This window comes from Mastigoproctus giganteus, chromosome 7 (assembly GCF_048544385.1).
Source record: "Mastigoproctus giganteus isolate SK-2022 chromosome 7, ASM4854438v1, whole genome shotgun sequence".
In the NCBI taxonomy this organism is placed as follows: domain Eukaryota; kingdom Metazoa; phylum Arthropoda; class Arachnida; order Uropygi; family Thelyphonidae; genus Mastigoproctus; species Mastigoproctus giganteus.
The window spans coordinates 96,334,478-96,349,105 of record NC_143581.1 but is presented as its reverse complement, the minus strand read 5'-3'; the positions used below and the strand labels follow the sequence as shown (position 1 = coordinate 96,349,105).

Genomic DNA, 14,628 nt, shown 5'->3' with positions numbered 1-14,628 from the left:
CATGGCTTTTCTCCTCCTTTGCAATGAATGTTCTGGATGGTATCTTTTTTCAAAACAGCCCAGTCTCATCCACATTAAAAATCTGATCCTTTGAGTAGCCACCATCACCAATTTTGATAAGATCATGTGGAAAGCTTTCTGCAGCAACAGTATCAGCGGCTCTGCCTCACTCTTCCTGGTCTGCTGTTCATTACTGGAGGAATTTCTAAAATCCTTTTCAATCAATGTTATATTAGCTGACCTTAGGCAGAGGGAGCAGGGCCACCTAAGTTATAATGGGTTTTCATCCTGCACATGCAAGTCTAAATGTTGGAGTCTAAAATGTTGATGGAACTGATATTAGGGCGGAACTCAAGTCAAGTTGACCTAATTTTTGTGAAGTCCTGTCGGTCTGTGCCAGCAAAATCCTCCGCTTACACCTTCATGATGGTGGGACTGTTACTAACCCTGGGTATAACCCCCATGTCAAGTCCTGAAATATGCACCTATCACACTGTGGGTGACCACCCTGGTGTGATCCAACATAAGCCGGTGCAATAACACCACTTTGCTTATTGGAGGCTGGAAGTGGTGGAATCCATGTTCAGTCTCCAGAGCAAAGTTCTGGTAAATCCTCCCCCAGCTCTTCCATCATGCAGTATGATGTCTTTTGTGTAATGAATGAGGAAGTGTTTGGTAGGTTTAGATCTTTTTGCAGACAAGTTTGCTCTATTAGTTTGACAATTCATGGTGTAGTTAGAAAGGGGGGGGGACATGCTGTATGAAGTTATGAAATTTTTAGTATGGCATACACATGGTAAGAATTTACCGAGATCCGTGACATAGCGTGGCCTCGACACGCTATGATGGACATCATGGCAAGATCCAATCTTTCTTACAATTCAAGGGCATAACTCTAAAACAGTGTTCACAGGCAAGCCATTAGTTAATACACCTGACCAAACCTATTGGTAACTCTCTAGGAGGTTCTGGATCAGCTAGTGTATAATCTCCTTTCCTCTACCCTGCCAGACAGTGACTGACTGGAGGGAGTCCAAGCAGTGGGTTTATGGGGGCGTTGTCGAGGCCACGCTATGTCAGGGATCTGGGAAAATTCTTACAATGTGTATGCCATATCTAAAAATTTCATTACTTCATACAGCATGTCCCCTCCCCCTTTCTGACTACACCATGAATTGTCAAACTAATAGAGCAAACTTATCTGCGAAAAGATCTAAACCTACCAAACACTTCCTCATTCATTACACAAATATACATGGCCTCAGTTCTATTCTCAATGATGTTCATTTCCATTTACAGTCTGCCAAACCTCACATAATCTCAGATTTCAGTTGATTCAACCACTGGTCATCTCAGTTGTCCAAATTATTTGTTGTGTGATATTCCCCATCAGAAACTTAGTAATTTGGAATCTCCTCTTTTCGACCTTCTATGAATTAAAATCTCTCTACCACATTCTATCAAATTCATCTGTTGCCTCTATCGTTCTCCCAACCCCACTAATCACTTGGAACTCTTTGACTTCCTCTCTTTGAAACTTGAGTTTTTCCAGTCCAACTTTCCAAACAGTGAGGTTAATGTTCAGAGCGACAGCTGACTTCTGTATTCTAGTCATACGGACCCATCTGGTGCAGATGCTGAGGCTTTTCCAATTACTAATGACTCGCACAGACTGTTTATTTACCCACCAAAATACTAGGTGGGTAAATAAACAATCCTAAAAAATAGACAATCCTAAAAAAGATCAAGCGTACAGCCAATATGCTTGAACTTTTTCTCGCAAACAACTCTTCTAAGTGCATGGTCGAGGTGAGTGGTCCTCTAGGCACATTAGATCACAACTTGGTGATGATCTCTTCATCAATGGAGCCTTTCTCTCAAGACCATTCTCGACCTCATGTTGTTTGGCATTACAAGAATGCCAAATGGGATGATCTGCATGATTTCGTTTATTCTTTTACTTGGTCGGATTACTGCTTCAAAACTACCGATGTCAACATTTGCTCAGATTGTGTCAGTGAAATTATTCTTGCATCTACCATTTGGACAAGACGCAAGTTTTCTTGCATCTTGTCCAAATGGTAGCTGAGCATTCTGGTCTCTTGGCAAAACTATTGGCTGCAACTTTTGCCCATCTCTGTTCCCAGCTCTGTCTAAACCAGATGGTTCTGTTGTCACTTCGGCCAAGGATAAAGATGACCTGCTAGCATTCTATTCTCCTTCCAACTCATGTATTAATTTAAACCACCTCCCACCCTTCTCAGTTCATTCCATTCAATGCCTCCTGTGGTCTTTGATGTGAGAAGGATTTTGAACAATCTTGATGCTAAGAAAGCTATATGTCCTGATGGTATTTTTCCACTTGTTTTCAAAACCTTTGCTCCTGAACTTACTCCTGTTCCGTGTCACCTTTTTTCACTTTCTCATTCCTAAGGTGTTTTCCCTTCTGCTTGGAAATTTGCTCATATCTAGCCAAGTTCCTAAAAAGGGTAACAAATCCCTCCCATCCAATTTTCATCCTACTGCACTTACTTCTATTCTTTCCAAAGTAATGAAGAATTCTATTAACCACCAACTCCTAAAATATCTAAAAACCTTCCATCTGATCAATGATCACCAGTATGGATTCTGTCAGTGTCGATCCAGTAGTGATATACTGGCCTTTGCTGCACATTTATGGGCAAATTCAATGGAAAAGTTTGGTAAAACTCAAGCATTGCTCTTGACATTTCAAATGAGTTTCATGTGTTTGGCATAAAGGTTTTCTAAATAAGCTTCCATCTTAGGGTTTGTCAACTGTTTTTTGTAATTGGGTATCCAGTTTTCTCTCTGACGGCTCACTACAGGTAATGGTTAATGGCGCTTCTAACTTCTCAACTAATGCTGATGTTCCTCAAGGTTCAGTTCTTTCTCCCACTCTTTTCCTCTTATATATTAATGACTTTCTTCCATTAACTGGAAATCTTATCTATAGTTTTGCTGATGATGACACATTGCACATTTTCCCTGCTCAAACAGCTTCAACTTCTCGAATATCCACTACCAATTACTTAAATGCTAATCTCCAGGTAATCCTCCAGTGGGACAATAGTAACTTAGTTGATTTCAATCCTTCTAAAACTCAGCCCTGTTTTATATCTTGCAAAAAGGATTCTTCTGCTCCTATGCTTATCTTTGATGATACTCCAATTTCTAGGCAAGATCGTATATCTCTATTGGGGATTACCATGACTTCTAATTTCTCTTGGCATAAGCACATTACAAATATTGCTTCCTCTCTATCTACAAAACTGGGGTTTCTCTTTCGCTCTTAGCATTACTTTATTTTCAAACAGCTATTCACTCAGTACAAATCTCATATCTACCCTACAATGGAATATTATTCTCATATCTGGGGCAGTGCCCCTGAAACCTCTCTCAGTCTTCCAGATTCCATTCAAAAGAGGGCAATTACATTAATTATCTCTAACAGAGTCTCTGCACTCTGCCTCATTCTGTAGACATTCTGTTTCTGCTGCATGGCTTTTCTATATATACTTCCATGGGCACTGGTCTTCTGAATTGGCTTCTATAATTCCCACTCTCTCTTCCAAAGCAGTCCAAACATGTACTGCAACCAGTCAACATCCTTTTATTGTCCATCTTGGAACTCACAGAATCACCTTTTCTTCTTCCTCATTTATACATTCAACTTCCATTTTCTGGAATAACCTTCCTTCACCTGGTATTTCCTGAAAATTATAATTTAAAGACATTCAAGTATCTTATTTCATCTTCTCACCCTCCAACCCACGCATGGTACTAAGTAGTAGAAGTTTTAATACCTCTCCTGTTTCGGGTTTACATAAAAAAAAAAAAAAAAGCTAGAAAACATATTTATATAGACAAATACATTAATGCATATGAATGACAAGCTCCAGTGCTGTACAAATAATGTACAAATAATTTTTGACATGTACAAATAATTTTTGATGCTAGTTTGTAGCATTCATTTTTTTTTTTGAAAGCACTATAAATTTTAATAAAAAAAAGACTGCAAATAACAAATCATTTTTTATATATCTTCTAGAAGAACTTTGAAGAAACTCTTTATTGTACTGTACTATACAGTATAATAAAGTATAACATAAATGAGAGAGAAATATGTGATAATTTAAATAATATACATATGCAAACAATCATCAAAACAAAATATTTACAAACACATGTGCCATAAATTTCTTCACCAGTGTCAGAATGGCACCTCATCTGTGCAGAGCTGACATTACAGTTGAACCAGTTCAGCCAGCAATTGCAATCTGACACAATTTTTCAAAAGTTTATCCTGACAAAACAGCATTCTTACTCAATCATGGCAGAATTCATACTTCCACATTAAAGAACAATTAAACACTAAGTGTTAAAAGGCATCTTTGGCATAGGGATTATATATGAAATGACCATATATATCAGTGTCAGCAGAGTGTACAGATGAGATACTGGAACAAGCTACACTTTAAATTATTACGATAATGTGTGTGTGTGTGTGTGTGTGTGTGTGTGTGTGTGTGTGTGTGTGTGTGTGTGTGTGTGTGTGTGTGTGTGTAAATCCAAAGTATAGATACTGGATGGAATTACAAGGAAAGATTTGCTAATGTTACAAAAATTACAGTAGTTTCTTGAATGCTTTGCCAATTCTAATAAAAAGGACAGAGACACATCAATTATTAACAATTTTAGTGTCTTTGGCTATAAAATTGTCTACTGATGGATGTGTATTGTATTAGGTGGGTCTTAATAATGGATGCGTACTTTATAGCAGTTTTATTTACTAAACATTTATGATCTTTGATTAAAATCAACCTTTGCAGAGTGAAAATACAGTATAGAAAGCAAGTAAATTTACTCTGCACAGCACAGATACACTATATATATATATATATATTGATGAAAATCAGAAATAATTACCTGGATTTCCCGAAGCAACTCTTCCTTTCTACGTCGAATATCTGCCAAAAGTTGTTGTTCTTCAGGAGTAAGATCTACATTAAAATTATAAATTTTAATTATTTTTTCAAAAACATAATTTGGAATGAAAAACATTTCTATTAAGATATAAGGAGATGTTTTTCATTGATAAAATAAAATAAGTATTGAAAACTATATACACTAAACTTAAACTTGCTCTATGGTATAAGATGAAAAAGATATTTGTGAATAATGGCTATCATAGTTCAATTATAATGGTGAGGTATCATAAGTAGATTAAAATAAAAAAACAAAAAAATAAAATAAAAAACACAGCTTCTTACTGTATATAATCTTTCTGTTTATTTGCTTCACCAAATCAAAACGTTTTGGTGATAGTAGCGTTATTTATTTTAGTAATCTGCAAATGTTTAACCCCAGGGGCTCACATCTGGTGAGTATGGGCTTGGCACACCCAGGGTCCTGAGCTGGATATCATCATTCTTTTCTTTCTTGGTGATTCCCTTCTGCTTTTCTCTCTCTCTTCTCAGGGTAACTCAGAATTTTTTTTTGGCTGGTATAGCATAAGCCTCAGGCTTCCTTGCACCATATGGCTAATAATAATAATGTTTTTGTGACGATATTAAAAAAATTCACGCTGTTGCCAATTAACATAATAGCAATACTCAATCTATGTCCAGTGTTGGATAAGAATCTTAGGTGTAACACTTTCAAATGCTCTAGTAATGACTTTACATGAGTCATATCACCAATCTTTTCACTGTAGCCAATTCATTCTCAGTCCCATAAAAAGCTGTTGAGAACAGACAGACGAGATTCCCTAGGAGCTATGCAATTCACCCATTTTTCTTTGAACTACTTGAGCCTTCTTAGTATGTTCTTTCATTTGGAAACTTATACTAGTACTCTTCTAAATTGTCAGTGGACTAAAGCAACCAACTTCAGCTCAGCAAGTTAGGATGCATACAGCTTTTTTAATGAATGATATTCATCATGATATAATCCTACTAAAAAGAAAAAAAAAAAAAAAACTGTTAATAAACCTACACAAGTATCTAAATAAAATTTAAACAAAAGTGTCACATAAAAAAAGCACGTTCTGTAAAATTTGCAAAACAAAACTATAACATAATAAAAGACAGTAAGAACAGTTTTTCCAAATCCATAGCATTCCATTTAGTAAAGCCTGTATATTAGTATCACCAAATGATAAAAGAAAGAAAGCTTATTAGCATTAGTAAAGGCACATTTGCAAGAAAGCACGCTAATATAGCATCAGCCAAAAAAAAATAATTCTAATTTCACCCATCCACTTGCTCCAAATGTTTGTCTAGTTCCAACCTTGAATCTATTTAAGCTATCAATGGAAGTTTGTTCCATCAATCAAGCACACGCTGGCTAAAGGCAAACTTCCACATATCTATCCTACAAGTGTCTTTCCTCAATTTGAATTTATGCCCTCTCAGGCGATTATTCTGAGAGGAAGAATCCCATCAGCATTCAGCATGCCCAAACCACACAAGGATTTCTAGACCTCAATCAGATCACCTCACAGGTGCCTAGTCTCGAGACACTTTAATTGGCAAAATACAAGCCTTTCTTCGTAAGAGCAACCTTTGTTCCATTCAGTAATCTTGTTGCCCTTCTCTGTACTCATTCCAACAGCTCTACATCCTTCCTAAAATGAAGTCTCCAGACCTCAATATAGTACTCAAGGTGTGGCTAACCACTGCCTTATAAACTGCAGCCATTATCAACCCACTGCAGGATGAAAGCCTCCTCAACAATTCATGCTGAGGGAAATGGACCATAATCTGCCACGCTGGTCCAGTGTGTGTTGGCAGATCAACCATATTTATATACCAGGGGCTTGAACCCCGGTATACACAAAGAGTAGTGTGCTACTGCACTCCCGCTCCTGACCACTCAGCTACGGAGGTTGTGACTATTGCTTTATAAAAGGAGATAATCACCTCCTAATCCCTACTAGAAAAATTCCTGTATATCATTGACAAGACACCATGAGCTACTCTTGAAGACCATATGCACTGCCCAGAAAATTTCATATCTGCCTACACAATTACAACCAGGTCCTTTTCATTCTCTACCACTGTCAGTGTAGTACCACATAGTTGATACATTACTCTGGGGTTACTGCTTCCCATATGCAGTAATTTACATTTGTCAATGTTAAACTTCAGTTGCCACCTCTCAGCCCATCTGCTCAACTTTTCTAGATCCTGTTGCAGCAGCGTACTGTCATTAGTGTCATTAACAACCCTGCCAACCTTTATCATCTGCAAACTTGGACATTAAGCCTGATATACCATCATCAATATCATTTATAAAGAAAACAACAATGGACCCAACACTGAACCCTAAGGGATTCCACTAATAACATTAGTCCACAAAGAGCAGTGTCCACTGATTACCACTCTCTGTCTTCTCCCCTCAACCATCCCTTTATCCATAGCAGCAATTTGCCTCCAATACCACACTGCTCGTCTTCCATGTGCAACAGTATCAAAAGCCTTTCTAAGATCCAAATATATGATATCAAAGTTATTCCCTGTATCCAATTCCTTTGTGACCACATCATAGTATCCAATCAAATTAGTCAGACAAGACTTCCCCTTAACAAAACCATGGTGTGTCCGAGCTATAACTGAAGTCTTGTCTAAATGATCCTGCAGTTCTTCTTTAACCAGTGCCTCCATTATTTTCCCTGGAACAGAAGTTAAACTAACAGGTCTGTAATTACTTGTGTCGCCATTTGATCCTCCTTTGTGAATTGGGTCAACGTTTGCACATCTCCGGTCTATGAGTACCTCCCCTGAGTACATCCTATGAGTACATCCTTTGCTGCCTCCTTTAATATAACTGGATAGATCCCATCCACCTCAGGTGCGTTTCTTATGTTTATCTTCACCAATTTCTCCTCCACTTTACTCTCAGTTATTACCAAATCATCTTGCTCACTGTCAGAGTTCAATTTACCTCTGGCATTCCCCTCCCTGAATAATTCCTCATGTGTGAATACAGATGCAATTAGTTTCATTTAGTTTATTAGCTGCCTGAGCAGGATCATCAACAGTTGAACCAACAATATCCAGTGGACCAATCTGATTCATCCCTTTCCTTCTAGAGTTTACATAAGTAAAGAACTTTTTGCAGCTTTTCTTTGCATCCTTTGCCAAAGATTTCTCATAATCTGCCTTTGCCTGCCTAACCTTTTTTGTGACTTGGTTACAGACTAACTTATATGTATTATAGGCTTCTGTGTAACCCATTAATTTATATGTATCCCATGCATTTTTCTTCTCTGTCACATCTCATTAGCTCATCTGGCATCCACTGAGGTCTAAACCTTGAACAATATTTATTAGTTGGTATGAAAATCCTAGTAGTTTCCAAGATTAATTCTTTGAATGCTTCCCATTTTGAATTTCCTGTTGGTAACATCGCCAGTTGGTCTCACCGTATAGAATTTAAATACTGTCTCAGACCTCCGTAGTCGCCTTTCTGAAAGCAAAAACCCTTCCCTTTACCCCTGATTTACCCCTAGGATTTTCTCTTTGAGTAAATCCCACTTCAGCACACTGTGATCACTGCCACCTAGTGGTTCCTTTATGTGCAGCTTCTTAATGAATGAAGAATCAATAGTGCACGCACTTATGCAGCATCAATCTAAAAAAGGGGGGGGGAACTCTTCCACATCACTTTCCATTAACTCTAATAATTTGTTTAGTTCTTCCTTAAATTCATTCAAACTATCTGCTTCCACAAACAGATGAAAGTTTATTCCAACAATACCTGCTCGTGGAAAGCAAATTTCCATATCCAGCAATCATCCTTCCTCAACTTAAATATATGTCCCTCACATGTGTTATCCGAGCAAGAGAAATAATGTCATTAGCATTCAGCATACTCAATTTATTCAAAGCCTTAAACCCCTGAATCAGATTTTCTCACAGATGTCTAGCTTACATACGCTACCATGTGCTGAACTGAAGCCTTTATTGATAAGAATACCTTTTTGTTTCCCTCACTTCTACCACACAGTTCAAACATTATTCTAGGATTACCACTAACCATATGGAGAACAAATGTTTGACTTCAACTGCCACTTCACAGCTCCATCTGCCTAAAAGGTGCTGTTGCAGTAGCATACTCTAATTACCATCATTAGCCAGCCTGCCAACCTTTGTATCATCTGCAAACTTAGACATTAAGCCTGATATCCCTGCTTCAATATCATTAAAAAGTTCTAGTTTATACTCTGGGATGACAATATTAGGTCAGAGAAGTTCAGAAGAGACAACTTTACTGTTACCACAATGTTACTGTACTCAGTAGTTACATGGCTTCAACCATGGTCACTAAAAATGTGTCTTCTTCTTACCCTCAAGCTTAACCACTGAGCTACAGGCTCAGCAATGATCCACTAAAAAACATTAGTCCAGGAAGAACAGTACCCATTTATAACAATGGACACTGCTCTCTGTCTTCACCTGCTTATCCTAGCTGTAACTTAAAAGCACTAAAATTTATACAGCAATACAAACACAACATAAAAAGCTCATGTAAAATTTAAATATATACGATGTCAAAATTATTTTATGCATCCAGTTCCTTTGTTATTTTGTACACATTACCCAATCAGACTGGTCAGACAAGATTTCTTCATAACAAATCCATGATGTGAATGCCATATAATTGCTTTCCAGTTGAGATGATCCTGCATGACCAATGACAGTGACTTGAGGATACATTTGCACATCTATCCATGGGGACCTACTCCAAATCCAAGGATATTCTTATAATTATGGCCAAAGGTCTGCCCATCGCATTATCTGATTAGTTTAAAATAAATGGAAAAATTACACCAGCCCTAGGTGCCTTATTTACTATTAACTTCTGCTTCTACTTTGAGCAATGTTTTACTTTGTTCTACAATGTACACAGTGATTATTCATGCACCATCATCAGTAGATGGCAGTGATCACAGAATTCTGATGTGGAACTTACTACTCCCCAGGGGCTCACATGTGGTGAGTATGGGCTTGGCACACCCAGGGTCCTGAGCTGGATATCATCATTCTTCCATTTCTTGGTGATTTCTCTCTCTCTCTCTCTCTCTCTCTCTCTCTCTCTCTCTCAGGGTAACGTGGAATTTTTTTTTTTTTTTTTTGGCTAGTGCAGCATAAGCCTCAGGCTTCCTTGCACCATATGGCTAATAATAATAATAATAATAATAATAAAGATATAACTAAAATCAGGGGTAAAGAGAAAAGTTTGTACTTTCGTAAAGGTGACTATGGTGGTCTAACGCAGTTTTTAAAGTGTACACAGTGGGACCAACTGATGATGATGTTACCAACCGGAAATTCTAAATGGGAACAATGAATTAATCTTGGAAGCTAATAGGCTTTTCATACTAACTAAGAAAACTATTCAAGGTGGAGGCCTAAATGGATGTCAGATGAGCTATTGAGAGTCATGGCAGAGGAGAAAAATTCAGGGGATGCATATAAATTATTATGCTACACAGAATCCTATGATGGACGTAAGATAGACTGTAATCAAGTCACAAAGGAGGGCAGGCAGATTGCGAGAAATCCTCGGCAGAAGATGCAATGACTTCTTTACTTATATAAACTCTAGAAGGAAGGGGTGAATCAGATTGGTCCACTTGAAATCGAGGGTTTGACTGTTGATGATCTTGCTCACGTAGCTGACCATCTGAATGAGTAGTTTGCATTTATATTCACACATGAATTCTGTAGGGAAGTGGAGGCCAGCAGTTTATGAAACTCTAATAGGGAGCTAAATGACTTTGTAATAACTAGGAAGAAAGTGGAGGAGAAATTGTTGAAGTTAAACATAAGAAAGGCATCTGGGGTAGATAGGACCTTTCAGTAATATTAAGGCAGGCAGCAAAGGAAGTAAGTAAACCCTTAGCCATAATTCTGAGTGCATTCTTGGATTCAGGGGCGGTCCCATGCACTAGAGAAGTGAATATGTATTCACAGTTCACAAAAGGGGATCAAAGGGTGACACGAGCAATTACAGACCTGTTAGTTTAACTTCTATTCTGGGGAAAGTAATGGTTAAAGAAGCAATGCAGGATCATTTAGATAAGACAGAAGTTATAGTTCAACAATAGCATGGGTTTGTTAAGGGTAAATCTTGCCTGCCCAATTTGATTGGATACTACGATGTGGTCACAAAGGAACTGGATACAAAAAAAAATAATTTTGATGTCATATACTTGAATTACAAGAAAGCTTTTGAAACTGTTGAACATAAGAGGCTGCTTACACCCTGGAGCAGTATGGCATTACGGAAAAGTTGCTGCTATAATCAATGGACATTGCTCATAGGTAACTAATGTTATTAGTGGAGTCCCCCCCCCCCAGGGTTTGATGTTTGGACCATTGTTGTTTTCTATAATTATCAATGATATTGATGAAGGTATAACAGGCTTAATGTCCAAGTTTGCAGATGATATAAAGGTTGGCAGGGTTGTTAAGGACAGTAACGACGGTACACTGCTGCAACAGGGTCTAGAAAATTTGGCAGACGTGCTGAGAGATGGTAACTGAAGTTTAACATTGACAAATGCAAAGTAGTGCATATGGGTAGCAGTAACCTGAGAGTAACGTACCAACTGTATGGTACTACACTCTGGGTAATGGAGAATGAAAAAACCTGGGGTAATTTTGCAGTCAGATATGAAGTTTCAGAGCAGTGCAGACAGACTGCGAGAGCAGCTCATGGGGTGGTGTCAATGATATACAGGAAGTTTGCTAGCAGGGATAAGGTCGTGATTATTCCTCTGTATAAAGAAATGGTCTGGCTATACCTTGAGTACTGCATAGAGGTCTGCAGCCTCATTTTAGGAAGGATGTAGAGCTGCTGGAATGAGTACAGAGTAGGGCAATGAGATGAGATTGGTGAGGGGAACAAATTAGTGCTCTTACCAAAAAATTCTTAATTTCTGTAAATTGCAGTGTTTGGAGATTAGGCACCTGCAAGGTGATCTGACTGAGTTGTGTAAGGATTTGAAGAGTTTGAGCAAGCTCAATGCTAATGGAATTCTTTCCCATGCTCAGATTAAGCTATTGAGGGGGTATATTTTCAAATTGAAGAAAGGCAGTTGCAGAATAGATGTGCAGAAATTTGCCGTTAACGTATGAATGGTTGCCTGTTGGAAAATACTTCCACCCGTAGTTGTGGAAGTTGATAGCTTAAATAAATTCAAGGAAGAACTGGGCAGAGTTTGGAGCAAATGGACAGGTGAATGGGAAGTGTTTTTTTTTTTTTTTTTTTTTTTGGTTGATAGCGTATAAGCTTGCTTTCTTGCATCATATGCAACTACTAATGCTTTCTTTTGTTATCTCAATATCATTTAGCTCCCTGTTAGAATTTGATATATTTGTGGCATCTACATTCCTAAAAAATTCCTCACATGGATAGAGAAGCAAAATGTCTATTCAGGTTGTCAGCAATCTGATCAGATTCATAAAGAGTAATACCATTCATATGTAATTGATCAATGTGATTCTTCCATTTCTGTCTAGTGTAAACATAAATCACGAAGTCTTTTTTCTCTGCATTGTTTGTTAGAGACTTCCAATTCTGCCTTGGCTTGCCAAATCCTTTGTGGCTTGGCTGTAGCATCATCCCGTGATGCTGCAGCCAAAAATATGAGATGAATGTGGCATCTAGAGCATACAATACCGAGATTCCGGGATTTCAGTAATTTTTTTCCGGAATTCAAATCCCGGTATTGATACAAAAATACCGGTTTTTCGGTACTAATTTAAAAAATAATTATCTGTTGATTTATACACATAAAGGTTATAAAATAGACAACAATAGATCATTAATACTGTTGAATTTGCAAATGAAGAATTGTTACACACAGGTACAAATGCAACAGAAACCTGAAAACATGAAACTGTAAGATATAAAATCTATTTCTCCTAGTAAGTACAGTGTGTGCGTGGAAGTAAAACACTTAAGGAATAATGAAATCATCATTACGGAAATATTTCCATTAGTGGCAGTAGGCCTGGAAGTGCAATTAAGGAACATGATGAACAATGGTGTGGCAGGTGCGGAAGGGTTAAAATTAAAAGCTTCTGAACAATAGTTTAATCCCTCTATTACACCACTTAGTGCACCACTTATTGCATTTTGGGAAAGGGTGTCGGTATGGAGAAGTTCAAAGGTATTGTGAACAGATTAGCATTAGCATTAGTAGAGGCATTTGATGCAAGAAAGCAAGCTTATGCAGCATCAGCCAAAAAAAAAAAAAAAAAAAAAAAAAAACCACTTCCACTTCACCCCTCTGTTCGTTCAAAATACCTGTCCAGCTGAGCCTTAAACTTATTTAGGCTATCAACCTCCACCACAAGGGATGGAAGTCTGTTCCACCAACCAACGACCCGCTGGCTAAAGGCAAATTTCCGCACGTCTATCCTACATCTGTCTTTCCTCAATTTGAATTTCTGCCCTCTCAGGTGATTATTCTGAGCTAGAGGAAGAATCCCATCAGCATTGAGCATGCTTAAACCATTCAAGGCTTTATACACCTCTATCAGATCACCTCGCTGGTGCCTAGTCTCCAGACACTGTAATTTGCAAAACTTAAGCCTTTCTTCGTAAGAGCACCCCTTTGTTCCATTCACTAATCTTGTTGCCCTTCTCTGTACTCGTTCCAGCAGCTCTACATCCTTCTTGAAATGAGGCTTCCAGACCTGTATACAGTACTCTAGGTGTGGCCTGACCATCGCCTTATACAATGGAATAATCACCTCCTTATCCCTGCTGGAAAAATTCCTGTATATCATTGACAATACTCCATGAGCTACCCTTGCAGCCCGTCTGCACTGCTCAGAGAACTTCATATCTGCCTGCACAACCACCCCCAAGTCCCTTTCATTCTCTACCACTGTCAGTGTTGTACCACAGAGTTGATACGTTGCTCTGGGGTTGCTGTTTCTAGATGATCTAGAGGTAAAAGATGAAAGTGTTTCATTGTGTGGGAAAAATATTCTGTTTTTCCCATCCAAGGAGGAAGAATGAGTTTAAAGAATAACACTGTGATTGGGTCAGGTTTAAATTAGATAAGGGGCAATACGTAAATGCGTGCAAACCCCTCTGGGGTTTGCACATAAGCTTGCGTATAAAAAAGTAGTACAAGGGGCGACTGTAATTTGCAATCAATTCAAAAAATAAATAAATGAGAAGGAAATAAATAAGGTGCCAAAAGAGGGGTATGTGGTTGTTGCTCAGAGGGGTTGCAGACTTCCTGTGGTGGTTCTCGGTTCAGTTGGCATCCAGTTCTGGGAGTACCCAGCCACAGAGAAGTATGTTACTTACCACTCTGTGTGTCCAGCTGTATAGTAAAGGGTTCTGCCGAGCATGTTCCTGTGCTAGATGTTAATCTGGAAGTTGAATAACAAACCAGTCAGATAGTGCCCTGGTTTCTACTACTGCTGTGGTAATTTTCTTCAGTATTAACAGAGAACTATTCTTGAAATCCCGAAATAAGACAGTACTGAAAGAGCTATACAGCAAAAATACAGAGTTCAATTAAGAAGAGAGAGAGAGAGAGATATTACCACACTCCGTGGAAGGAACCCGCACAAA

The 14,628-nt window shown here is 38.2% G+C and overlaps 1 protein-coding gene across 7 annotated transcripts in view; it reads right to left on the bottom strand.

Moving 5' to 3' along the window:
- LOC150083093 (cytohesin-1-like) overlaps window positions 1–14,628 on the bottom strand; it is a 491,792-nt gene that overhangs the window by 409,370 nt on the left and 67,794 nt on the right. For all 7 annotated transcript variants that reach the window (XM_090377032.1, XM_090377029.1, XM_090377030.1 and 4 more), the window contains exon 2: window positions 4,948–5,021. Coding sequence is in view for 6 of the 7 variants with exons in the window: in XM_090377029.1 (XP_090233155.1) it covers window positions 4,948–5,021 (74 nt within the window). In the remaining variant the exon portion in view is untranslated. The remainder of the gene's footprint in view (window positions 1–4,947; window positions 5,022–14,628) is intronic.